Source organism: Passer domesticus, chromosome 23, assembly GCF_036417665.1.
Source record: "Passer domesticus isolate bPasDom1 chromosome 23, bPasDom1.hap1, whole genome shotgun sequence".
In the NCBI taxonomy this organism is placed as follows: domain Eukaryota; kingdom Metazoa; phylum Chordata; class Aves; order Passeriformes; family Passeridae; genus Passer; species Passer domesticus.
This window is the reverse complement of record NC_087496.1, coordinates 4,187,037-4,212,669: the sequence shown is the minus strand read 5'-3', so window position 1 is coordinate 4,212,669 and position 25,633 is coordinate 4,187,037. Positions and strand designations below refer to the sequence as shown.

The window sequence follows — 25,633 nt, the reverse complement described above, 5'->3', positions numbered from 1 at the left end:
AAACTGCTGCTCCTCAGAGGCAAATCTACGCTGATAATGAAAAATTGGGGTGTCCAGGTGAAAAACACATGAAGGCTTAAATGCAGGCAGCCCTGATTAAAGCACGTGGTGCTCAGTCATCCCCACACATCCACATAAACCTTGGGATCAGCCCCTTGCCAGGTCAGGTGGCAACTCCCACTAATTCCCTGGATTGCTCCAGTTGAGAGAAGGCACAGCTCAGGATTATGGGCAATCGATTTATTTTATAAACAGGGTCAAGATATTTCATAAACAGGATCAAGATATTTCATAAACAGAGTCAATATATTTTATAAACAGGGAGAACTGCAATTTTTCCAGAGTGGGAAACCCTTTTTATGCTCAGCCAGTGCTTTCCCCTCATACACAGCTGCAGCATCAGCTTTAGGACAGAGGAATTCTCATTTTCCAGCAGGATCCTGCCCAGGATCTCGCTGTGCTTCAGGAATGTGATGGACCTGGCACCTCGGGGAGCACTCAGGGCTAATTTCAGCTAAGGGAGCCAATTGCTGCAAAGTGCAGCAGAGGCTGGAGCTAAGTCAGGGCTGATGCAAATCATTCCCTAAAGGAGTTTGTTTCTCTCACTAGACAGGGAAAATTGGCATTTGTAAATAGCCACCCTCAGATTCCTGATTTAAATGAAGCCTGGGAGCACTGGGGAAAAACCACCTCTCACCCTCTGCACTTAATTCAGCATTTTAGGTGGCAAGTGGTGATAAATTCACAGAGTCTCAATGGCAGAGTGGGGAATATCAGTCTGCTTCATTTTTTTATGTCCCCATCAAGTAACAAGCAGCAGACTCCTCCATTTCAAGAGGAACTGATGGATCCATCTCCACTCTCTGCCTCTTATTCTACAAGGGATCATTCCTCCCTCGAGGTGCTTTCACTGCCAGCCCAACTCTCCAAGTTTCTCCTTTTCTCAGGAAAAAACAGATGAGTTTATTCAGGCTGTGATTTCCTTCTGCAGCAGGAGGACACTCAGTACATTTTCTGCCATGTTTTATGTCAAACACTGAATTTCTGTAAATTATATTCCTCCCATCTGCCACAACACACCTGACACAGTTGAGGCACCTCAATCAAAAGCCCTGTAAATTATCAGAGCCTGTGGAGACACCAAATTCTGCATCACCAAACTAAGGCAAGCCTCAAACCTTCAATATTATCAAAGCAGTGCAAAGGAAATCAGACACCCAGCAGATAAACGTGTGCAAACCCAAATTGTGCCTATACAATATGAATTTATCAGGCAAAATTCCTCCTTCCCAGCTGACTACAGAATTTAGAAGTCTTGGAAACAGCGTGGATTTCCCACTGGAGGTAAATAACCTGGGATTCTCTTCGGGAGAGCTGGCTGTGGTCAGGATCTTTACAGGCAGAACAAACCCGCAGCTCTCTAAAGGATAAGTAAAGCCTCTTCCAAGTATCTACAAACAAAGACACTTCCCCTTATTCTAAGTCAAAGGAGAAATAAAAGCCAACAATCACTTTAAACGCCTTTTTTACACCCCTTTCCCCTAACTTCAGCTGGCTGGGATTTTCCCACCTGAAAAGCACTTTGTAACTCACACAATACCAACCACTTAATTCTCATTCCTGGCAAACCCATTCCCCCTCACTCTCATCTAAATGAGCCTCCTCGGAGCTCTTCAGTTCTTATTATCCATCCCGGGGGTTGTGCTACTCCCAGCACCAGAAATGCAGCCCAGAACTCAATTTCTATTCACAGATGAACAAAATGGACTCTGCATTTACTCAAACCATGGCTGCTTTAGGTGGGGAGCCTCCACAATTATGTGCATTTACTTCTCAGCTGCCCTGGAGAAGTTGGTCTGCACCTGTAATCCTGCCCTTCACAAGGCAATTAAAAATGTGTCAATAAATGCCACACTCGTGGGCAATATCCATCTCTGGCAGTTCCAGCCAGGCTGCTGCCCTGAAATATGAACAGATTATTCTTCACTGCTGCTTGGAGGACTCCAACCAAAATCTGGCTTCTAAAATCAAGTCCCTGAGTGAGTTCTGAGTCTTAAGGGGCATTTGGAAGGTCAAGAAGAAGATAATAATTAAAGGATTCCTGTGAAATCTTGTTCTGAGCCTTCTGAAAGTGTCCTTTGTGTGCTTCCCTTCCCAGAAGGAGCTTCCACGGCTGTGTGAGTCCCAAATATTGAATATTCCTGTGTGAAAGGTGATTCTGGGGCACAAAGTGTTTGCCTATGATCCAACATCTGTATCCTTCTCTCTCAAACCTTAATTCCAGTCTATAAAGACCTTTAGGTATTTGCTAAATATATAAATATAAATTTGCTATATTTTGAGCCACAAAAGGAGCCAAAAATTACATTCAGCCTCAAGTTCTCTAAAGGCTCAGGACTTCATTAAAACTCCTTCAAAGCTCTGGCTGATCTGTGTTCCAGCTCTGAACTGAAAAGCAAGGGCAGGAGTTTATCACACACCCAGGAATGCACTGCTGTGCCTGGCCTTTGGAAGTTTCCCAATCTGTAATTGTAAAAACAATGCAGGCAGCCTGGAGAGGCTGAGAGAACAGCTCAGGATTTCTGACTGGATTTCCACGTGAGGATGGATTGAGAGGGAAGAGCAGCTCCACCACAGATTCTTGATATCAGGAAAATTCATCCTCAAACATCAGAGGTTGATGTCCAAAAAGGACACAGAGGAGTCCTGGAACTTCATTCCAATCAAGGGAGAGGCCATTGGGCATTTCCCTGGGATGTCTCAAATTTTTGGAGGATGCAGCCTCCTTTTTATCCCAATTTCCCAGCCACATTTCCCTCTCTCTTTCCCCATTGGCTGAGGGACTTGAGAGGTTCAGACTTCCCAGAACACCTGATACCAGAGATTCCCCTCTAATGTATAACCCTGCCTTTTAATATTTAATTCTTATGGAATTTATTGTTTTTCCCCACTGTTTCTTTCATCTTTCAACATCCAGTTTCATATATCAGCAAACCTAAAGTTTATTTGTAAAGGCAAATCTCTTTTTCCATTCATCACTCAGTGGAGTCCTTCCCATTGTTTCTTTTCTCTCTCAGTGCTGGTTTTACCTACCAGCAGACCCACAGCTTGTTTGGAAAGACAAATCCCTCATTCCTCTCACTAATTTTTGATAAAAGGAGCTCTTTCAGTCTCTGCCTGCTCTGGAGCAGACCAAGGCCACAGTAACTGGCACGATGTTTTTAAGTAACCAAGAAAAGGCCAAATTCCAACAAGGAATATGCCAAATGCAAAACATTTCAGCTCTGAATTGCCACTGCCACATTCTAATACCACTCCAAATTAATCCATTTCAGACAGAAAGACAGGTAACTTCAGCTTATTTCTGGGGTCAGAACAGTCAGTTTACATCTGGTTTAATTTTCCCATCAATAGCACAGCACTTATCTAACTGTGACCCTCAGTGCAATTTAATCAGTGTTTCTTGGTTGAAAATACAGATATTTTATTACCTGCAATAGTCACTGAGCTCTTCAGCCACCACCTTCCTGAAGAGCCAGCACTCTGCCTGCTTTCTCTGAGCAAGGACTAATTAATTACTTCATAAAAACCCTTCTCATCAAGCCAGCCACAAGGAGAGGAACCCTTGCAGAATCCACGAGGAGAGAAATCCTTGGAGAATCTACAAGGACAGAAATCCTTGGAGAATCCACAAGGAGAGAAATCCTTGGAGAATCATGAGGAGAGAAATCCTTGGAGAATCCACAAGGACAGAAATCCTTGGAGAATCCACGAAGGGAGAGACATCCTTGGAGAATCCACAAGGAGAGAAATCCTTGGAGAATCCACAAGGACAGAAATCCTTGGAGAATCCACAAGGAGAGAAATCCTTGGAGAATCCACGAGGAGAGAAAACCAAGAAATGCTTGGAGGGGGATGTGTTCCATCAGCACCAGGACTTCTCTTTGTGCTTTCTTCACCTCCATGTGAACAACAGGATCAAACTTTGGCAAATCCCTCATTCCTCTCATTTGAAATCAAATTTTGAACAGCTGCTGTCCCTAAAACCCCTTGGAACAGGTTTTTCCAGCACTCACATCCTGCTGTTTGCCCATTTCAGCACCTGCCCCACGTCTCAGCCACACTTCAGTGCCCAGCCTCAGCTCCCACAGCTGCCCCCAAACTGATTATCTCCCAGACAAGAGACTAACTCACTTTGGCCTGATTAAATTTCATCTTGCTGAACTTTCACTTTCTCCTTTCTGGTTTTCTATATTAAATTTTACCTCCAGCAACTCTACAAGTGAGGGAATAGGAGAATTATTTATTTTTTTCTCCTTGGTGGTTATGCTCTTTTTTTATTTATACCAAGTAAACTATATTTTTTTCCTCAGCTTCACTGAAATAGATAAAAATCACCAACAAGAAACACATCCTGAATTTCACCTCAGGAAACAGATTCTGAATTTTATCTGATACAACTAAAAGTGCATTAGAGGATGTATTTTCTTGCCTGAACAATAAGAGCCCACACAACAAACCCAGGTATTTTTAAAGACCTCAGCACAACATTTTACTCCACGTTTGCACCACTCAAAACATCTTTAACATAAAAATAGACCATAAGACAAAACAGATACACTAACAAAAAAGGTTCAAACCAGAAAATTAACATTTTAATTAAACATAGATATTTTACTCTGGCTATAAAGAATGTTTTAAAGGGTAGTTGTGTGTGAGGAGTGATGGGATTAAAAACCCCATGTATTTCTGATGTCTTGAATTGGAAAACCTGGGATGCTTTCACTTGGATTTGGTAAAAGAAAAAAAATAAGAATTTCTTCAATAGTTCCAAAGATGTGTCTGGCTGTGTCTGCAGGAAACACCAGTGGTGCTGCCCACGGGGCTGTGGCAGGAGCAGGAAATCCCTCCTCGAGAGGTGGCACTGGAATATTTGAGCTGTGTGGGGGTAATTGTGAGCCCTGTGGGGGCTGAATTTGTCTCTTCAGCTGCAGCCTTTGAAGGGCCAAGCCTGAGTTCGTGGTGATTCCATGGATGTCGTTGATGCTGGCTCCAAAATTACAGCTAAGTGGGGAAAAGCTTTGTCCCAAGCAAGGGGAGTTACAATTTTTGATCAGTTGCCTTTATTAGCTCTGTACCTTTATTTTCCCTTTGCTTCCACACAATCCTTGGCACTCCCACTGACCCAACACTCTTTCTTCTCTCTGCTACAATAATGAGGGCCTTTGAAAAAAATCTATTTTATTTTTTTGAAGTTCCATTCATTTCCACCAACTTTTCTTTTCAAAATTGCTCGATGGTTATGTCCCTATTTCTTCTGAGGCAGCTTTCATTTGGCTTGCTAAAAAAAGGGAAAGTCATGTCTCAGACTCCTGCATGGTTTTGTTCTTGCAATTACTCCTGTGCTCCATTAATTGGGAGGTTTTGTGTGCCTGGGCTCCTCCTGTGATGCTTTCTGTAGAGCATCCCTGGCAGCCCCAGGAAATGTCACCCATCCATTCCCCATCAGAGCTTTAATCTGTTCATTTTCAGACTCAATTTCAATAAAGGGAGCAGCTCCAGATGAGGTGAAGCCTCAGGAAAAGGTGAGATTTGACAGCTGGGAGCACAGGAGAGCTGTGCTGCCCTCAGGAGCCTTCACAGAGCAGGAAGCAGCTCTTTATGTCTGCACTCAGTGTTCTACCTGTGTGCCTCCTCTGCCTTAAAATCCTCCAGAACAGACTGAGATCCCCTTTCCTTCATCACCAGGGTTGTGTGCCCTGTGTGCCTCCTCTGCCTTAAAATCCTCCAGAACAGACTGAGATCCCCTTTCCTTCATCACCAGGGTTGTGTGCCCTGTGTGCCTCTGCCTTAAAATCCTCCAGAACAGACTGAGATCCCCTTTCCTTCATCACCAGGGTTGTGTGCCCTGTGTGCCTCTGCCTTAAAATCCTCCAGAACAGACTGAGATCCCCTTTCCTTCATCACCAGGGTTGTGTGCCCTGTGTGCCTCTGCCTTAAAATTCTCTAGAACAGACTGAGATCTCCTTTCCTTCATCACCAGGGTTGTATCTCTCCAATCCCATAACTCTGGGTGTTGCTCTGCCAGCAAACCTTCCTTGGAGTCTCCTGTTTGCCCTTCTCTGTCTGGAACCTTTCCTTTATCCACAAAAGTTCTCTGTTCTCCTTGCATTTGAAACCCAGCATCTGAACTGCTGGTGGATGAAATACATGTGGTTTTTAATGCCATCATTCCTCACCCACAACTGCCCTTTAAAACTCCAAATAACACCCTTTATAGCCAGAGTAAAATCTCTATGTTCAATTCAAATGCTAATTTTCTGGTTTGAACCTTTTTTGTTAGGGTCCATTTTTTGTCTTAAGGTTTATTTTTATGTTAAAGGCTTCTACTGATGATTTAATTCCATTAACACACAGCTCCAGTGGCAGAATTCCAGCCTAGTTTTAGTCAGCAGTAAACTTAGTCTTGACTTAAAACTGCCAGCTCAGCTTCTTTTGTTAACTTTGGGATTTTTGGTTCTGTGGAAGCAGAGCCCAACCTTTTTTTATAATAAATGTTCTTTGCACATGACAGCAAAAACTTGGGTACCACTCAGGTTTTCACCCATGCTGCAGTTTTGGGGGTTTTTTTATCTTGAAAAAATTAAAATAATATAATAAAGGAAATAATTCCTGGAATAAAATTCCTCCCTCATTGGGACAGCACTGAGAGGAGCTGCCCCTTTCTCTCACCCCTTCCCTTCCAGGTGTGTGAATCCCAGGCTGCATGCACATTATGGTGCATATTCATGGTGCTGTTCAATTGATACTTCTAATTTCATTCCTATTTCTGTGTTCCCTGCTGCTCCTCATCCCCAGGACCTGCTAACACGGAGTCTGTTTGGTTACGTGTTTCTTATGAACAAGAACTTTCATCTCAAGACACGACTCAGGGGAAATCCTGCAGCACAAAGCCAGTCAGAGATGTGTAGGTATTTAAAAATCCCTGCCTTTCATCAATATCTGAGACTTTTCAGGCTGCTGAGAATAAATTTCTGACATTAAAATGATTCAGAGGGATCAGGATATTTGTAGGAGTTTTCTTTGCTCTTTTAAAACCAGCAGCATAATTCAGTTTGGTGTTTTGCTCTGCAAAGCTTAACGTGGCCATCAATCATTCATGAACTGCTGTGCATTTTGTGGAGTAACTCCCAGCTAAGAACTGTAGAGAAGGAAAAAACAAAGCAAAGCAAATCAGCAGCTCCTGTAATCCCCTGTCAGATTAGGGATACCTGAGAAGATGTTTGTGTTGCTGCAAGTGCTGTTTGCCCAGATAAAGGCAGACTTTGCTCTCCAGAGAGCTTGCTGAAGTTTTTATGTAGCAAGTGCTACCCTGATTTTGGTGTGAATTATCTGCATAATCTCTTGTACATGTCCCTGCACTTGGGTAGAAGTGAGGGAGTGCTGGCAGGCTCTGACTCAGCCTCAATGGCAAAGCCTCAAACTGAATTTTGTCCTAAACTCAGGGAAAATTTCAAATCTAACCCCAGGATGTTATGCTGGATGTGTTACTGGAGCACATTTATGTTTATGCAGGAGTTTTTTTTAGGATTCTTCCTTATTTTTATTACCCTCTGAAATTGGAATACAATGGTTGAGTGAAAGACAATTTCAGAACAACCCATAAAGATGGTGCTGATCCATGAGGACCATTTTAATTTTCAAATCCTTGCTCACAGAGCAGAGCTGTTTTAGGAAACACATAAAAAAGGTGGAGAGTGGCAGAAATCAGGCCCAGGGAAAGCAACAGCCTGGGATTTTTTGGCCTTTAGGAAGTACACAAAAAATGTGCTGGGTGGCACAAATCAGGCACAGGAAAAGCTGGGATTTTTCTGCCTTTAAGAAGCATACAAAAAGGTGGAGAGTGGGATGAATTAGACACAGAAAAAGCAACAGGCTGGGATTTTCTGGCCTTTAGGAAGCACACAGAAAGGTGGAGGGTGGCATGAATCAGGCACAGGAAAAGAAACAGGCTGAGATTTTTTGGTTTTTAGGAAGCACACAAAAAATGTGTTGGGTGGCAGAAATCAGGCACAGGAAAAGCTGGGATATTTTGGCCTTTAGGAAGGACAAAAAAAGTGGAGGGTGGCACGAATCAGGCCCAGGAAAAGCAACAGGCTGGGATTTTTTGGCATTTAGGAAGCACACAAAAATGTGTTGGGTGGCAGAAATCAGGCACAGGAAAAGCTGTGATTTTTCTGCCTTTGGTAAGCGCAGTAAAGGTGGAGAATGGCATGAATCAGGCGCAGGAAAAGCAACAGGCTGGGATTTTTCAGCCTTTAGGAAGCACAATAAAGGTGGAGAATGGCACAAATCAGGCACAGGAAAAGCAACAGGCTGGGATTTTTCTGCCTGTGGCTGAGCAGCTGCTGGGTTTTCACAGCCCTATTCATTCAGGGACAAATTTTAACCTTGGCCTGCAGACCGAGTCACAGAACCTCTCTCTCTGAGCAGCCAGCCCTGCTGCAGGGGCTCTCTGGAAGATGTCAAACACCTTTTTCCAGGCTGGGCTCGGTGTTTAATTGCCCTGAGAGAGCTGGTGCATATGTTCTGTGCTGGCTGTGCTGTGTGAGGCTGGCAGAACGGAGCTGTTTGCTGTAAACTCCTTTCCAGAGCGCTCCTTCAGAGCCCTCCTGGCTGTGCTGTGTGTACAAGAGACACTTGACAGCTGCTTGGAGGAGGAGAGGCTGAACTTTGGGATAAGGCTTTTATCTGACACGCCAATGCTGCCAATTCCTGGCTCCGTGCCCTTTGAATGCTGCATTTACCTCAAAAGCCTTTTTGTCCCTGTGGAAGCACCTCTTAATTAAATTTCAGTCACAGCACGGTGACCTCACAGGCTGTTTAGCTGTGGCTGGGTCTGTGCAGGCACTTTAACCTCTTCCCAACTCCCAAAATTGTTGGACAATACTCTTTTTTTGACTCAGAGATGGGTAACTGAGAGGTGTTTTAAAAACTTTTATTTTATTTACAGTCTTATGAGAAGGGTGAGACAATACAGATGTTATAATTCACGCCATCACAATCAGAAGCCAACTATTTCGTAACTGCAATACATTACAAGTGTTTCTTGACCTATCAGATTTGCCACACCATGCTGAAAATGCCTTAAAGCAAATCATCTAAAACTACCCCTCGAGGGTCTCAATACAATGCATCTTTCATAGTTTTATTTCTCTAAAGTACCCAGTCTCATTTGCAAGGCCACCCTTTGTAACTTTTTTCTAGCTCCATTTCTCCCTCAACAATGTCTGTCCTGTTCCATGACATTTCTAAGTCAGCATTTCTTATCCCAAAGTTTGCATACAGATGCACACTGTGTGAGCCTTCTGTCAGGCTCTGAGAACTCTCTACAAATCTATTTCCCACACAAACGGGCTTAATATCTTAAATTAAATTTGATTTCCAACTGTGAGAATCCACCTTGTTGAAAATTTGAGTTTTTCCCTTCCAGGAGCATTAGGGCCAGAACCCCTCCAGAAGCATTAGGGCTTTAATATCTTAAATTACATTTGATTTCCAACTGTGAGAATCCACCTTGCTGAAAACTTGAGTTTTGCCCTTCCAGGAACATTAGGGCCAGCACCCAAACAGTGCTGATGGATGTCAAGGAGCTCATCAGAACTTTTGAGATAAAACATTTATAACATCCTGATGCACACAGAAGTTGGATGCTCAACAGCATGAACAGATTATTTTCTAAACTAATGGCCTGCTGCAATCTACTGTGTGATTACAGATGAGGTTTTAGTGGGTTGGGAAGGGAAAACCAAGCTGGAGAGCCATAAGATAAATTCATCCCTGTAATCACTCACGCTCTAGACAAGAAATCATCTCCAAACTGAGCTCCACAACACATAGGAGTCTATTTTTAAGCCTGACCTGGCATCAAGAGCTGCTTTGGTGAATGAGCAAATGCTGCTGGTCTGCCATCAGTGTTGTCTGGAAATTAGTGTAATTAGGGGGAAACAAATAATAAAAAGCCCGAGTGCAGCGAGCAGCTCCTTTATTGTCAGCAGCAGGGTGTGATGTGTGCTCCCCTAACAGCTCTGGGAGCTGCTCTGGCAGGAGGTGATTTGTGCTGCTGCCAGCACCACTCACTTCTGTGGGGATGATTGTAATGGGGGCTTGCAACTGTCCTCCAGAGACACTTCTGCAGTGATGGGCCCAGCCCCGCTGCATTCAATGAGTGTTATGAGCACTATAATTATTACTGTGCTGCCGGATATTAGGAATTGGATTTTAACTTGTCCACGGGATGAAATGCCCACGTTGTTGTGCATGTTTTCCCATAGCCACATTTCTCTTCACAGAGAAAAGCAAGGCACAGTTCTTCCCAAGAATATTGCTGGGTTTCACATTCTCTGAACCTCAGAGAAAGGAAAAACGATTCTTATCTCATTTGCTGTGACTGTGTTGTGCCAAAGCAGAATGCAATATGGGGATTGTTCACCCAGAGTGAAGGTGTTGTGTTTCCTTGGCCTGTCAGGGCCAGGGATGTGTGTGAGTTGGGACTGAGGGCTGATGGTCACGAGATGAGTGCAGGATTGAGTGCTTGGAAGATTCAGTTTGGATGTAATGTAATATAGTGTCATATAATATAGAATAATATAGTATAATAATGTAATTAATTATCCTTCTGATATCAATGGAGTCAGATGCATCATTCTCTCCTCCCTTTGTCGGGGCATTCCCAGCAAATTCAATATTTTCCCATTTGTCTTCTGTCCAGCACGTGGCTTCTTAAACTGATGGAGTTTAGTGGCCAAAAGGCCTCTTGTGGCTGTGGTGCTGCCCCTGAGCAGCTCTGGGCACAGGGGAGAATGTCCCTGCACTGATTTTTAGTAGAAAAGTTTGGGAGTCAAAGAGGCAGATTTAATTTTCTGTAAAACTGTGCACTCTGCTGGCAGGCTACACTCATGGAATAGAAACAGAGGATGGGTTGGGTGGGAAGGACCTTAAAATCATCTTGTTCCAAGTGCAGGGACACCTTCCACTGTGCCAGGCTGCTCCAAGCCCTGTCCAGCCTGGCCTTGGGCACTTCCAGGGATCCAGGGGCAGCCACAGCTTCTCTGTGCCTCACCACCCTCCCAGAGAGGAATTTCTTCCTAACAGCTATCCTAAATTTCCCTTCTTTCAGTCTGAAGCCCTTCCTGTGCTCCATTTCCAGTGGGGAGGACTGGTGCTTATTCTCCCTCAGCTGTCACCAAACAGCCTCTCTATGTCTGAATTTTCACACCAAACAAAATTCCCAATTTCTGGGAGTTCCACAGGAATTTTATGTGGCTTTGCTGCAGGCTGGGTGCTCCTCTTGGCAGTGGGATATGAGGGACCTGATGGATGTGCAGGGACTGCTCCAAAGTGACATTCCCAGTGTCCTTTGGATCTGTCCTTGGTGATGGAGCTGCCTGCTCCTGCCAGATGCACGTTTGAACTGATTCTGTTCTGGGGTATTAAATGAGTATCTGCCTCCTGGGACACTGAACAGGAGAACTCAACAGCTGAACATAGAGCTTCAAATATTTTTCCACACCATTAGTGAAGCTTCTTAATGCATCAGGCTTTGTGCTACTGAGACTTGGCTGTAGGCATGAGGACACCCTACAGATTCTCAGATTCAATCTCTACAGATTTTACAGTTTTGGTGCAATTGCAGTTTTCTGAAGACCATGGGTGGGTTCATGGCCTGAAAACCAGTGCTGGACCTGAGGAAAACTGCAGCTGGAATTGTAGTTTGAGTGTTTTCCACTTGTCTCAGCCACCAGTTACAACAAAGCTGGGGTTTTTTTTTCCTGTTTTCTGTGATGCTGTAACCAGACCTAAGAACTGGGTAAGAGAAGGGAGAGAAAAGCCCAGCCTAAAAGCCCGGCCTAAAAGCCCAGCCTAAAAGCTGGGATAATGCAGCTCTCCTGCAATTTCCTCCGTGCAGGGGCTGAACCCCAAAGCCCTTGGTAATGGCTGTGATGAGGTGAAGGGGTCTTGGTCTCTAATTGAGAATTCCACAGTGAGACTTTGACATTCTGCCTTGAAAAGGCATTTGCCACATGGATTCTTCAAAGCTGTTTTGAACCCCAGGCTCTCCAGTTCCATTTCTCTTCAAAGCAGCCTCGTCTTTAAAAACTCCATATTGCACTTGCTGTGCTGCTAAATTGTCTCATTTTTTTTTCCTATTTCAGCTGTTTGTTAACCCTGTTTCCTCTCAGTCCAGCATGCACTGTTTAGGTGGGGGATGTGCTTCAAGGTTTGAGGAGAAAAAATATATTTTTAACCCATAATTTGCATTGTTCTGTAGAGATTCTGATGTCTGCTGTTCACTACTCCTTGTCCCTCCAGTGCATGTCTTCCTCCAGAGCTGTAAATGCAAATACTAAAACATGTAAAATGAGATTTATCTTGTTTATTTTATTATGTTAGCAGGTCAAAAAACCAAAGTTACAATATTTAAATTCAAGTCACAAGCACGTATTTTTAAATGGCATCAATGTCATCTTGCATGTGCTGAAGTCTGAAGAGAAACTGGATGGAAATAATGCTCAGAAAAATCAAATTGGTGGGCTGAGCTTTGTTTGTCACATGTCCAGATGCTAAAATAAGGGAGGTGTGTAAATCCTAATGAATTTGCTCTGTGATTAACAGCAGATTATGATGTGCAGTTGTGTTTGATAGATGTGGTGAACATTCCTCTGCCACCTGCTAGGGACATGAGAAAGGGAAATGAAATGCCTGGTGAAATCCTGGTGCCATTAAGCACCTGTTAAAGCACTATTTTGGTGTGTTGGAGTTCCTATTGATGCCTTAGGATTTCAGCTTTTATATTTTTCATGTATTTGTAACTCTGCAGTTCTTTAGTGCAGAACTCCAAACTCCACACACAGTGGGAGCTGCTGCTTCCCCATTTGGGGCAGACACAACAATTCCTCTCCAGGCCTGGCAGTCAAGGACACCTCACTGCCTCAGGCTGAGAGATGGAAACAAAAGGGAGTTGGGGGAGCAAACTTGGGGTCAATGACTTAATTGGCTGAAGCTGGAATTGGCAGATTGACCCCCAAAATGCAAATGGACCAAACTTATAAAAGTGTGAAACCCATGACCCATCATCTATTTTTGGGTGGATTTTTTCTGCCCTAAATGCACCCAAAGGCCCTTCAATAAATAGAACTGCTTTTTATTCCCTTAATTTTGTCTAGGTAGCCCAAAAAGGCATCACTGCTGCTCCTCACCCCACAAAGGGAAAGCCCTCACTCCATTTTAAACCCTGACAACATCCAGGCTTGTGCAACAGAACATAAACTTTTATATAAAATAAATTATCCTCGCTATCAAACTGCCCATCCTGGGAGCTGTGCTTGTAATTCCAGGGCAGGAATCACTCCCTGGATGCTCTGTTTACCCCATGGGGAACTCTGTACCAATTTTTCTGCAGGTCCCTCAAATAGTTTGCTGAAAAACAGGAGCTTGGAGCTGCTCCTTCTCCTTGAGGTCAAGGAATTCCATTGTGCACCAACACAATGTCCCCTTCCCAAAGGACATTTTGGGTTCTTTTTTTCCAGTCCAGCCACAGAAAAGCTTTATCATGCTGGGTTTTTTAATTATACAGCATAATTGTGTGGCTGTTCCATTTTAACTGCAAGTGCTGATATTAAAGCAATAATTTGTTGAAAGTGTTTTGCTTCCATTTTCTAGTTCCTAAAATACACAAAGTTGTCTCCAGCAGGCAGCTGGAGGGGGTGGCTGGAGGGGCAGGATGGATGCTGTGATCCAGAGTTTTGTGATTTATTCTACTAAAAATACAGAAGTTATTTAATATAGATTTACAAGTATTAATTAGGTAAGGTTTCATATTTATATTTATATACATAATTTTATACTTCTATTTATACTTATAGATATGGAAGGATAAAGGGAAGGTGGAGAACAGGGAGAACAGGTTTAAAGCAGGCAGCTCTGCCCTCTCTGGGTTTAATAATTTTGTTTGCTGTTTGTCCAACTCTGACTGAAAGCCTTTTTTACCTGACTGAGCCTGAAGGGGCATTTTTGCTAAATTTGTCCCAAATCAATCATATTTACAGGTGATAAAGTCACGAGGACATTCATAAAAGTAGATTAAGGGCTGGCTCACAGGCTGTGAGAACTGTGGAAACAGCTAGAAGGTGTCAAAAGCAAAAAAAAATCTTACCAAAAATACTTTATCTTACCTCATGTTTATTCCTTCTCAGAAGAGATCATTCCCCTTCTCTGTCAGCTGAGACTGGGGGTGAACCATAAATAAAAAAGCTCCTTTTAAAATAACAATTATTTAGTGTTAATGGAATTTATTTTTGTAATTTTAATGTTAAAATATCAATGCACTGCCCATTGGTTCAACTGCAACAGGTTCATTCCCAGTGCTGGATTTGACCTGGATTGTTGATTTTTTCCCAAATTACCCACGGGTAATCCCAAATCCACATCCAGCTCCTGGAATATTCCTCTGCTTTATGCCACTGTGTTATTCCAGGATATTTCTGGTGGTCACTCCTCAGCCATAAACAGAAGCTGTCTTTTTATTTTTATTTTGCTGCTAAAAAGCAGCACAGAACGAGCAGGAAAGCACTGTCAGCTGTAAAATAAAGGATGGGGCCATAACAGCTGCTCCCAAAGAGTGGGGAGGAACTAAAGGTTCAGGGGATTGATGCTCCAGGAGCTGGGGGAAGTGGTTTTCTGTGACCCCTTGGCAGTATTTAGGTTGAGCTTGAGCTCCAAAAGGTACCTGGGAGGTTTTTTCTTGTGTTCTGTGGTTTCTTTTGTTCTAAGCTGGTAGGTATCTACTTTTACCCGTGATTTTTAACCCAGCTCTTCAGGTTTTTTTTATTAATTATGGTGGTGGGAAAATATGTAAATTATAAAGTGCTGGGATTATCCTGTGTGGTTTTTAGCTCACTTTGGGCCCTCAAATGATGGTATGTAGGTTTAATTTTAGTTTTCATTCAAATGATGAAACTGTTACTCAGAACTGGTGCTCCTTCTAATGAAAGTATGTTAATGGTTTAATTTCGCTTTAAGTGTTCAGAGGACAACATAAAACACTTTCTTTTGGAGGTTTTTTTTTTTTTTGTCATTTTCTTAGAGGAAATACAAATATAAAAGTAGAAATTTGGAAGAAACTATCTGACCATTGGGAATTCTGGTTCTTAAGCCAAGTACTCTGTTGTGATGCAAAATGAAGGCAGAAAATAAACTTGGGCTTGCACACTATTTTGGTGTTTAAGGACCCATATCTTATATTAATGCCTTCAGATTTCAATGTTTCTAACAGTTCTTGTAAACACAATGCTGGGGGAGAGGCTGGAGGGCTGTTCTGAAGCTGGAAAATGTGGTGCCCCAAAACATTTGGGCCTGGGTCTGTGCAACATAATTAATGGATGATGCTGTTGAGTCCACAGACTGAAACTGGCTTTTTCTGTCCCACCCCTGGTGGCTTCAATCAGAAAAAAATCATTTCCTCTGTGGGCAGTTCAAATCTTTTATTGTAATTAATAAGGAGCATTTGCTTGGGTGGGTCTGTTGTTATTTTGTGGGGTTGCAAATCTATTTTCCAGTTGCAAGTCTAAACTAAGTTTTCCCTTCCAGCTGAAGGAGTTGCCCTTGTAAAACTGCTGCACCTGAACTGCTATTTGTCAAATTAACAGCAGCTACTCCTGGGTGCTGATTGCTACTCTGCTAATTAACAAACCTGCCTGATGACTGGTGGGAATCCTGCATTGAGTGCTGGGGTTTGGGCTCTGAAACTCCCTTGCACTTGCGCTGCTCAGGTTGGGCACTGGTGGTTTTGCCACACTTGCCCAAGGTGTGAAAATATTCCCAGATGTGGGGAGCTCAGTTTGGTTCTGCTGGAAGAAGCAAAGGCCAGGCTTTGGCTGTGCTTTGGAGCAGGGCCCTGCCTGAGGGCGTCTGTGGGAGCTAAACCACCAAACTCTGGGACACGAGGGAACGTCAATGCTAAAAATTGATAAAATGCCATTCTTCCTGCCTGAAGGTGTTGCCACACTTCTCTTCACAGAGAAAAAGCAAGGCATAATTCTTCCCAAGGATTTCTGAGATTCACATTCTCTGAACCTCAGAGAAAGGAAAAAACCAATTCTTATCTCATTTGCTGTGCCTGTGTTGTGCCAAAGCAGAATGCAATATGGAGATTGTTTACCCAGAGTGAAGGTGTTTTGTTTCCTTGGCCTGTCAGGCCTAGGTGTGTGTGTGAGTTGGGACTGAGGGCTGACAGTCATGAGATGAGTGCAGGGTTGAGTGCTTGGAAGATTCAGTTTGGATGTAATGTAATATATTGTCATATAGTATTGTATAATAAAATAATTAATTAGCCTTCTGATATCAGTAGAGTCCTCCCCATCATTCCTCTCCCTCCAATGCTGGGGGCTGTTTTGATACTATGTGAAGGTGTGTGTGGGAGCTAAACCACCAAACTCTGGAACATGAGGGAACATCAATGCTAAAAAGTGCTAAAATGCCATTTTTTTCCTGCAGGTGCAGTGAGGTTTCAGCATGGGCAGCAGCCTCAGCCAGCAGCTGTGCTGTGTGCTCTGTGAGAGGTGCAGAGAGCAGGAGGCAGCAAACGCAGAGTCCAGCGAGACCAAGCCCATCCTGCAGAGCCCCGGGGACACACGGACATTTTTGGACACACGGACGTTCTTGGACACACAGCCCTCCACCCCAGCCCTGAAGGTCCCCAAACTGGGCTCCAAGGAGCTGCTCCAGGACCACCAGGCCTCAGCTGATGCCCTGGAGGAGAATGGAGAGCCCTGCTCCCCTGCAGAAGGCTGGGAGCCAGCCTGGAACCCCATGGATTTCTTTGCAGCCCCTGCTGATGAGGAGGCTGAAGGAGAAGTTGAAGATTTAAGCCAGCAGGAGAAAGTGGGTGAGACAGAAGAGGAAATCAAACCTATTGCTGCTGTTCCTGTGGGAGACACAGCCCTGGGGGCTGAGGCTGGCAGTGAGGGAGCCCCCTGTGCTGGGATAACCCTGCAGGAGGGAAATATCCCCAGCCTCGTGGAGCTCTCCAGCGATGCTGAAGCTGAGCCAGAACCTCCTGCAGACACCCTGGGGGCTCTCGTGGGCAGGGACCTGTCACTGTGTGCTGTGCAGGTGGCAGGGCCCGAGCCCGTGGAGGGCACAGCCAGGGCTGCAGCTGCTGAGACAAGCCCCCAGGCTGCCCAAAGGGCTGAGCTCAGCTGTCTGGTGGAAGCCATGTCTCTCCTGACCCTGCAGAGCCCTTCAGAGGGCATAACAAGGGGGGTGGCTGAGATCTATTCCTCTTCTGTGGTGTCCTGGCAGCCCCTGTGCCCACAGTGGGCGTCTCTGGAGCCACCAAGCCAGCTGCTGGATCTCCTAAAGGAGGGCATGCAGGGCACTGTGCCACCCGCCCAGGCCATGGGGAGCCTGTGCTGTGCAGGGCTTGCAGGAGTGAGTGAGATCTTGCAGCAGCCCCAGGATGGAGCCCTGTGTGAGCTGGGACAGGAGGGGAGCAGGGGCTGCACCCCAGGACCTGAGGCAGAGCTGCAGGATGGGATCATTCAGCCAGCAGTGGAGCTTCCAGAAGAACCAGCAACTTTTGTTCCTGTACAGCAAGAAGCTGAGCTCCCACTTGTGCCCTCCTCACTGCCTGAAGTGCTTGGGAGCAGTGGGGAAGTAGAGGCTGAGAAAGTTGAAGCTTGAGATGTTTGGTCCTCAGGTGGCCTGGGGTCACATCTGTGCAGGGACAAGGATGAGGCTCTTGCCCTCAGGAAGGGGTTAACCCCCAACAGCCCCAGCTGTTGGACTCAGGATTTTGCAGAATGTGTCCCAGACTTCAGGAACTCTTGTCAGACAGATCTGTGAAGTTTTTACAGAGCTTTCCAGTGTTCTCCTGAGTGATTGTTCAGTCACAGATCTGTTTCTTGCCTTTCCCAGTAGGTGTTTTTCAGATCATGCCTCTCTGATTCACTCGAGCCAGGATCTCACTGAGCTGATGCTGCTGCATTCCCCCAGTGAGGTTTGGTCATGGGAGGTCTCATCCCTTGGTCTGAAGAGTCTGGGAACAGAATAGAAAACCGCTCCTCTAATTGTGTGCAGTCAGATGTTTTCTGTGAGGCCAACAGCCATTTCTCCTGCTACCTCAGAATAATGAAATATTTAAACTACCTCCCTGAATAATTCTCTTGAATTGATGCTTCCTGCTTTCATGTCAATGTTGAACAAATTTTCACAGGAAGATGATGAAATCCTAATTCTGGCTTGTTCTGTATCTCTTGTAGTAGTGGAAGTGTTTGTGTGACCTGTGCAGTTTATGCAGAAGTTAAAATGTAGTCTTGATCAGAATGCAGAAGTCAGTGTATGCAGCTGAAATCTACTGACTTTTAATGTTCCTCCCACTGTGCTACCAATAAAATACACTTTTAAAGATCATGGCAAAACCCCAAACTGAGTGTGTTTTAATTGCTGGGAATAAATGAGAACAGAGAATATGGCAAAAACTGTGGAGTGAGTGCTTTTCTTTACACTTCAAAGGAGAAATAGGGACTGACTTCTTTTAAATGAGCTTTTTGAGCAAGGTCTGACTCCACAAAGTGTGCCCAGAGGTGTGTATGTGGGGAGCAGGGAGGGTGGTGGATTGGAGATTCTTTTTTAGGCTTTGCAGAGTGCTTGAGGAATGGGATGCTGATGGGAAAAGTGCAAGACAAAATATCCTGCAGGTGCCTCTTTGGTATCTTGCACAGAGCTGATGGCTGAGGAGTAAGGGTTGAGTGTGACCAGAGATGTTGGGGATGAGATTTAACACTTTGGGAAAAGGATGGGCTTTTTAACACCTTGACTTCTGTCCTTCCACCTGCCCTTAGGCTGACAAAGTCCCCTGTGTGTAAAGATAGTCTTCCTTTGCGTACTGGGGGTAAGTAGGTGCCTGGAACACTTTCTGTTCTTCAGAAGGCTCTCTGAGCCAATAAACTCCAATTATTGCTCAGGTGGGCTGTGTCTGCAGTGCTATTAAACCATGGGCTGCTTGGGCCTGAAGGTGTTAAATAAACACACACAAAGCTGACTGAAAGCTCATCTGTTTGAACTCATTTATGTTACTTTTTTTGTTCTCCCAAAGTTACCAACTGCTGCTGCTGTCTAGGAAGGATCTGGGTGTGTTCACTGCCACTCTTTGTCCCAGCCTCCCCCAAATTCAGACAGGGAAAAGGCTTCAATAAGTAACCCCGAGGGAAATCAGCCTCAATCACATTTGTGACCATGAGCTGGTTATCTAATTCTGCTGAGGAGGATTCTGAGCAGGAGCTGTGCTGCAGGAAATGTTCTTTAACCATTGAGAGTCCTGGGCCTGTGGCTCCTCAGTGTGGGGATGGGGCCAGGCAGAGTTTCCAAGATCAAGTTGGACAAGCAAATCTGCTGATCTCAGTGGTGGAAAACCCTTCCTATTCCTTGAGGAGGAGATTTTCAGCCCTGTAGTGTTCTCCTCCTTGGTGCTGAATGGGGGCAGATTATCCCTGGCTTTGATGCCACTCCAGATTAACCACTGAGAGTTCTGGGCCTGGGGACACGGGCCTGGCAGAGTTTCCAAGATGAAGTCCATGTTCTGCACCAGCTGGACAAGCAAAGCTGCAGAGCTCAGTGCTGGAAAACCCTTCCTGTTCCTTGAGGAGAAGATTTTCAGCCCTGTAGTTGATGCCTTGAGAAGGCTGACCTAGAAGAGAAACTAGACAGAGCTAAAGAATAAAGTAGGGATTATTAGGAGGCTTCAACAGATCCACCTTGGGCAGCACAAGAGCTTAGCCAGGGGTAGACCCTAGATGAAGTCAAAAATGGTCACAAAATGGACAACCATTCCTCCTGTTGTGGTGCCAGCTCTGAGCTGAACCAGGGTGATCATCCCTGGCTTTGATGCCACACCAAACTAACAACTGAGAGTCCTGGGCCTGTGGCTTCTGAGCCTGGGGCCAGGGGCCAGGCAGAGTTTCCAAGACCAAGTTGGAAAACCAGAGCTGCAGAGCTCAGTGGTGGAAAACCCTTCCTGTTCCTCGAGGAGAAGATTTTTCAGCCCTGTGGTGTCCTCCTCTTGTGATGCCAGCTCTGTGCTGAACCAGGGTGTTATCCCTGGCTTTGGTGCCACACCAAACACACCAAGAGGCTTTGCCATTTGGAAGTAACAGCTCTGTAAAGAGCTAACAGCTTGAACTCTGCAATAAAAAAACCCAAACACAAAGAGTGATGCCCCGAGCTGCCTGCAGCCTGCTCCTTGTAAGCAATGATGCCATGGAAGGCTCTGTAATGGTGCTGCTGTGCAGCATTCCATCCTGCAGCACAATCCTGGCTGACAGCTGAGCCCGGCTCTTTGGAGGAGCTGTGATTATTTCCTTTTATTTGTCAAAAAAAGAAGTGTATGTTTTTTTTAGAACAGCCCTTTTAAATATATCAAAGTAGCAGAGATTGGAAAAGGCTTTTGGAACAAAGAGTAAGCCTGGTAAAGGAAGGAGATGAGATTGCTCTGACAGGAGGATTTTCCTCCCTCCAGTTGTGTGTGTTATGTTACCATCGCTTGTGGTATCTCACATGCAGGAGATTTTCTGGGTTGTTTCAAATGGGTCAAAGTTGGGCCTTTTAAACTAAAATATTTCATATGTTTCCATATTTCACCATGATTCAAGGGTAGGAAATTCTTTAAATCTATATTTTAAATTCTACACTTTAAATGTCAGAAATATCCCAACAACCTCGTGATGAGCTGATGGCTGAGCATCTTCCCATTGCACAGAGCACTGAAATAAATCCCTGCAACATCTGCAGGATTTGGAAATCCATGTGCTGCGGTGCCTGACATTCCCTCACACAATGGGGATGCAATTTCCTTCCAGTTGTGTTGTTTTGCCAAGCATCAACGTCCCCAAAGCCACCAGAGCTTTCAGCCAGGGCTGTGTGACACTCTGCACATGCTGTCATCTGAGTTTGTCACATGTGAAAATCATGGATCAGTTCAGAGAAGTTTCCAATAGTCAAATAAATTCTGCCCTGCCTCTGAGTTTTACTTCCAATGAAGCCGAGAAAGAAATATTAAACAAAAAAAGGCTTTGAAAAGCCGTGAAAGCACAGCAGACACAGAGTGAGGCCCTCCCAGCCATGGCAATGTGACATTGCAGTGCCACCAAGGCACAGAGCCCTGCCTGTTATCGAGCAGAGCAGATGTTGGAGCACATCAGCAGGCAGCCGGGGCTCATTGTCCTGCTCTGGCCCCAGCTCTGGCTGCACACATGGATTTACCTCGCCAAGTGCTCCTCCTTTGTTCTCTGCTCTCAGGGAGCCACCGGAGCTCGGCGAAGTTCAGGATGCTGAACCAGATCTGGCGTCCAAAATTGTAGATTTGAGGGGTTTTTATGGAAATAAAAGAAGCCTGGAATGCATGCATTTTGATTTTTTTTACATTCCACAGCACTGGTGCTGCTGGCAGTGGATATTTAGGCCCTGCCTTCACGCTCCTGGCTGGGATTAGTTAGTTTTTAATGGATATTTGCTTTTGTGTTTTGCCCGTGTGACCAATTCCCCTTTAGAGCTCTCTCCCAGGCAGCAAACACGAGCAGGGCTGGGGAATGTCAGCTCCAGCAGAGGCTGATCAGCTGTGCCTGGGATGGTTCAAATCATCTGCAGCCACTGTAAAACTGCTAATTGCACCACTCAGCCAGCTGAAGACAGCACACAAGTGGGAAAGGGGGGTAATTTTTCACCCCTAACTGCTCAATATCAAATAAAATGGGAAATTACAACGCCAGTATTGTCATTTGTGAGTTATACACAAACCCAGCCTGGTTTTTCTGCCACTTGGCATCACCACTTCTAAGCAGAGGTCAGTTTGTCTTGTCCGCGGCTGCTCTGTGTAAATCTTGAGCTTTATTTTAAACATCCAATGGCAATTACCAAAGTGAAGTTCATCACCCACCACCTGCACACAGGAGCACAGCCACATCCTGTTCCCAAGGGCTTGGAAATGCCTGGGGAAATTAAAAAAAAAAAGAGTAAGGGAACTTTAGAATCTGCTGGAACTAAGGCTGGGAGTCAAGGGGGGAAGGGGTTGGGTGTGACCCCCCCCTCCTATTTAAGCCCAGGTGAGGGCTTTGCCTCCCAGGTGAGCATCTTCAGTGGGGTGTGGAGCTGTGCTGGTGAGCAGGCCGTGTGAGCTCTGTGGGTCTGGCAGCTCTCTTGCTCTTTGGTTTTTATGGGATGGGTTCCTTGCTTTAATTCATGCACGTTTTTACAGTCTGGGCCTCTTTGAGCACAAGTAATTTTGTTGGGTTTAGCTCATTTCAATGTTTAAGGCAGGCCTTGCTTCTCAGTTCTTGAATTAGTTTTGTGCTGGGAGATGTTATCTTACCTTTTACTTTGCTTGTCTTTCGCAGTCCTCTCCTAATGCTATTATTCAGGAATAAACCCTGCTGTGTCCTGTGAATTTCAAATTTATCTGTAATTTTTTCCTCCTGCCTTGCTTCTCTTCCCTCCTGCTCCCATCTATTACTGGAAGTCTAAACATTTCCTTGTCTGGAATGAAGAGTGGCTCCTGAGACCTGCCACTGTTTTCCAGAATGCTCTGCTTTGACTGACAAATTGTGTCTTTTCCCCCTCTTTTCAGACCTTTTATTTCTTAAAAGGTCTCTGTGTCTCCCCTGGCCCCACCAGGTACAATTCCACCTGTTCAGCTCATTCCTGCCATCCCTGGGCTCCTGCTGGGGGACAATTGGGTAATTAACTCACCCTAATGAGTGGGTTAATAAATATCCATTTCCACAGGTGTGAAGCCCCTTCCTCCTCCAAGAGCCAGAGCTCCCTGCTCCTCCTGCAGCCTCACAGGAGAAAACTCGGAGTTTCAGCGTTCCCCTGCAGCCATGGGAGGTGTTTTTGGGAAGAACAAGAGGCCCTGTGTGTGCCCCAGGGTGGTTTTCAGGGCCAAGGGCAGGAGGACGGCGCGGGTGTGCTGCGATGCAGCCACCTGGACTGGGGAGGGCCGCTTCTACTCCGCGCGCGTCGGGAGGGGCCCGAGGCGCCCCGAGCCTCCTGCTGCCACAATGGTGCTGGAAGCTTCTGGAAGTGAACTCGGAGAGGAGGAAGGAGGCTCGGATTCCTCTCCCAGGGCACAGCACAGCGAGGCCTCAGCCCCTGTGGCTGCTGGAGACACAGAAGGGGCTGAGCTGTCCCAGGAGCTTGAAGTCAAACCTCACCTAGAGCTGCTGGAACGCCAGGAACTCACTGGAGAGACACAAAGATCCCAAAATCCCCAGGCCAGCAGTGAGGCTGAAGCTGCTCTGCATCCCCCTGGCAGCTCTTTGTCCCCTGAGCCCCGCCGTGGGGAGCAGGGGGTGACGCCTCCCACTCGCACCACAGTGGAGGTTGATGTCCACGTGTCTGCTGACCACGGGGAGCCTGCCCAGGGCCAGGCTGATGCAAAACCCGAGCTGCTGAGGGGTGCAGGGCAGGAGGCCGGGGCTGGCGGTGCTGCAGAGGACACCTGTGTTGGGAAGGCTCTTTGGGAGGTGCCCATGCAGGAGGCAGGTGACACCACAGATGATTCGTGTCCCCTGGAGGAGCCAGAGCTGGCCATGAAGGCTGCAGAGCCAGGAGAGGACATGACAGATGGGCAGAGAGCTGCACGAGAGCAGGGGGGAGAAGGAACTGAAGGCCCACCTGATGTCCAGCTGGGACAAGGTGAGATTGGTGCTCCTGAAGGTGTGGAAGGAACTGCTGGTGGGGCAGGGCAAGCTGAAGAGATGGCTGAGCCCTGTGGTGATGGGCAGAGAGCAGAGGAGAGCCCAGCCTGCCTGCCAGAAACCCAGCAGGACGAGGAGAAAATCGAAATTAGCAGTGAGGGAGAACAAGAGGAGCACTGAAGGAGCACCCTGAGGGTTTGTCTGCAGCCAGAGCTGAGCCTGCTGCCTCCACCCTGCTGCCTCCACCCTGCCGCATGGGGCTTGTGCTCCAAAGGACCCAGAAATCAGGGTGGTGGTGGCAGAACCTGCTTTGAAAAAGTGAAAACTACAATGCTAAACTTAAAATTTGCTCTGCAAGTGGCACTGCCCTCCTTTCTCTGCTGGGAGTGTGGGCATGGGCTGCTTCATGGTACAGCAAGTGTATTTATGTATTTATTTATGTATTTATTCCCTGGCTAGGGCTGTGCACTTCATGGGTATCTCCCTGTGTGTGGCTGCACAGGGTTAAGTGATGTCTAATTTATTAATTACACTTGTCCTCTCACCCCACTGACTTGTCACCACTATTGGAAATGCATTGTGTGATGTCTGTTGCAATTGGAATCAATAAATGTTAAATCATTTTAACACTGCTATGAAATGTTGGGTTAATAATATTCTGATAATTCATTTCTGATATTTGCATTGACTCCAATGCCAGAACTGATGTTTTTACCCTTTTCAGCTGGTAAAGTGTTTGGTAAAATGCTGAGTGTTGATAGCAGTGGCCTCAGAATGAAAGCTGCTCCTTCCCTGGTGATTTCCTTGCAGTTCTTGGAGCACCAACTGGGCTTGCTGTGCTTAGACCAAATAAAATGAAAGATGAAAAGCTAAACTTCCAATTGTGACTCATTTAGAGCATTTGCTTTACAGAATTTGGCTTTACAGAACTTGGCATTTGCTTTATGGTTTGTGCTGGCTGGGTGGAGGTCAAGGAGCTCAGACTGGATGCCTGTGGAAGGAAATGTAAACAACAAAAAAAGCTGCTTGTGGTCATTTTGCTGCAAATAATCAATAAATTTCTGGCACCTGCATATCCCATGCTAATCTCTAATTACACAGTGCTAAATAGAAGGGAGTTTTCCCATCAAACCTGACTGGTGGCACAGCTCTCACTGAAGTTAGGAATTATGTGGTGCTGCAGGGAATCAGGAAAACAATACAGCCTCATTTCTTTCAGGCAAAAGGTTTTTACACCACATTATTCTGCTAGAACTCATGGGGATTTAAAAAAAAAATAAAAAGGGAAATAATTATTTGTATTAGCTGGAAAACTCCAATGTGAAGGAGAGCAAGATCCTCCCTCAGGAAAGCATTTCCAGCTCTGGTGTTCTGTGTGCACCTTCACTGGGAGCACTCACAGGAGGCAAGAAATTATGGTTAAAGGAAACCGGGAGATGAGGATGTTGAGTTAAAGGCAAACCAGGAGCTGGGGATGTTGAGAGCAACCCTTCTATTTAAGGCATGATTGGTTTTACTGTCCTTAAATGCTTAATCACATCAGGAGTTTGGTGTACCCTTAAAAAGATTTCCTGTGGCTCCAAGGATCAGGCTGCCAAACCTCTCCACTTAAACCAGACTTGCTCAATTTTTATTTTTTTTTCTTTATGACCCAATCTGATTGAGACCCTTCCCATGGAAATGTCTCATCTGCCCTTAAATAACTTGGAGGTTGCTCCTCATGATCCCAAAGGTTCTTGGTTTGGCTGCTTCTGGCAAAGCTCTGCTGTTAGGCTGGAGATTATGTTCTCTTGTCATAGAATTTAGATTTACAAATCAGTGAGTTGGCAGCTCCTCCTTGCCAGGAGAGCACAGAGGCCTGAGGAAATCATGGGGAAAGATGC

At 45.5% G+C, this 25,633-nt stretch overlaps 2 protein-coding genes across 3 annotated transcripts; both read left to right on the top strand.

Annotated features, from left to right (window-relative positions):
* The first annotated feature begins 14,677 nt into the window (after positions 1–14,677).
* Positions 14,678–18,486, top strand: LOC135285503 (uncharacterized). 2 transcript variants are annotated; one of them, XM_064397843.1, is made up of 2 exons: positions 14,678–14,835; positions 16,555–18,486. In XM_064397843.1, exon 2 carries the CDS (start codon positions 16,573–16,575, stop codon positions 17,740–17,742), a length of 1,170 nt encoding a protein of 389 aa, XP_064253913.1. In that variant the 5' UTR covers positions 14,678–14,835; positions 16,555–16,572; the 3' UTR covers positions 17,743–18,486. The 2 variants fall into 2 exon arrangements, with proteins under 2 accessions (XP_064253913.1, XP_064253914.1); XM_064397844.1 differs by lacking the exon at positions 14,678–14,835 and adding an exon at positions 15,660–15,765.
* A 3,682-nt stretch (positions 18,487–22,168) lies between these two features.
* On the top strand, positions 22,169–24,624 carry LOC135285538 (uncharacterized). The gene is made up of 2 exons (XM_064397885.1): positions 22,169–22,211; positions 22,837–24,624. Exon 2 carries the CDS (start codon positions 22,932–22,934, stop codon positions 23,928–23,930), a length of 999 nt encoding a protein of 332 aa, XP_064253955.1. The 5' UTR covers positions 22,169–22,211; positions 22,837–22,931; the 3' UTR covers positions 23,931–24,624.
* The last annotated feature ends 1,009 nt before the right edge of the window (positions 24,625–25,633 follow it).

Bases quoted from the DNA above. Each gene is read 5' to 3' on its own strand.
- LOC135285503 (XM_064397843.1), top strand. From the start codon at position 16,573: ATGGGCAGCAGCCTCAGCCAGCAGCTGTGCTGTGTGCTCTGTGAGAGG.
- LOC135285538 (XM_064397885.1), top strand. From the start codon at position 22,932: ATGGGAGGTGTTTTTGGGAAGAACAAGAGGCCCTGTGTGTGCCCCAGG.